The 723-nt window shown below is 46.5% G+C and overlaps 1 protein-coding gene across 1 annotated transcript in view; it reads left to right on the plus strand.

Moving 5' to 3' along the window:
• The first annotated feature begins 280 nt into the window (after positions 1 to 280).
• PRKAR1A (protein kinase cAMP-dependent type I regulatory subunit alpha) overlaps positions 281 to 723 on the plus strand; it is a 6,086-nt gene continuing 5,643 nt past the window's right edge. The window contains exon 1 of the mRNA XM_072414018.1: positions 281 to 487. Within this exon, the coding sequence (XP_072270119.1) occupies positions 314 to 487 (174 nt within the window). The 5' untranslated portion in view covers positions 281 to 313. The remainder of the gene's footprint in view (positions 488 to 723) is intronic.

A 723-nucleotide genomic window follows, 5' to 3' on the forward strand; every position in this document is an offset into this window, starting at 1 on the left:
TAATATACATGGGGAGGTATACAGAGGGTTGTAGGGGTGTATTTACAGATGGGGAGGTATACAGGGGTAACAGGGTTTTATTATACGGGGTTATAACACAGTGTAGGGTATTAGAGTTATTATAATAGAGGGTTGGGCTTATAATGTTCCAGAATACTTCTTTATATTTTGTGGGTTGCTATACTTCATGATTTGTACTGTGAACCCGTATAGAAGGCTATATAATTAGGGACACTAGGGGGGCTCCGGGTTGGGCACCACTGGTTTTTGCCCCCTTTATATAACTTCTTGTTTTTCTTGCAGCACCGGCGCCATGGCATCGTGCAGTACCAGCAGTGAGGAGGATCGCAGCCTCCGTGAGTGTGAGCAATATGTACACAAACACAACATCCAGCAACTTCTTAAAGATTGCATTGTACAGCTGTGCACAGCTCGCCCTGACCGACCAATGGCCTTCCTTCGAGAATACTTTGAGCGGCTGGAGAAGGTGAGAGCTGGGATTTCATCTTATAATTGGGTTTCCTTTTCTAATCATTATACATGGGGGTGGGGGGGTACCTGGTCCCTCTGTTTTGTTTGTGTTACCACCGTCCGTCACTGATCAACAGGCAGTTCTCATAGTGGAGGCTTCTTCCCTGATGGTTTGCTGAATCAGCAGGTAATATATGGTGGGGGAACTCATCTCCTCTTCCTTTCCCCCCCATTGCTTGCTCTTCCTCCTCC

This window comes from Pyxicephalus adspersus, chromosome 6 (assembly GCF_032062135.1).
Source record: "Pyxicephalus adspersus chromosome 6, UCB_Pads_2.0, whole genome shotgun sequence".
Lineage (NCBI taxonomy): Eukaryota > Metazoa > Chordata > Amphibia > Anura > Pyxicephalidae > Pyxicephalus > Pyxicephalus adspersus.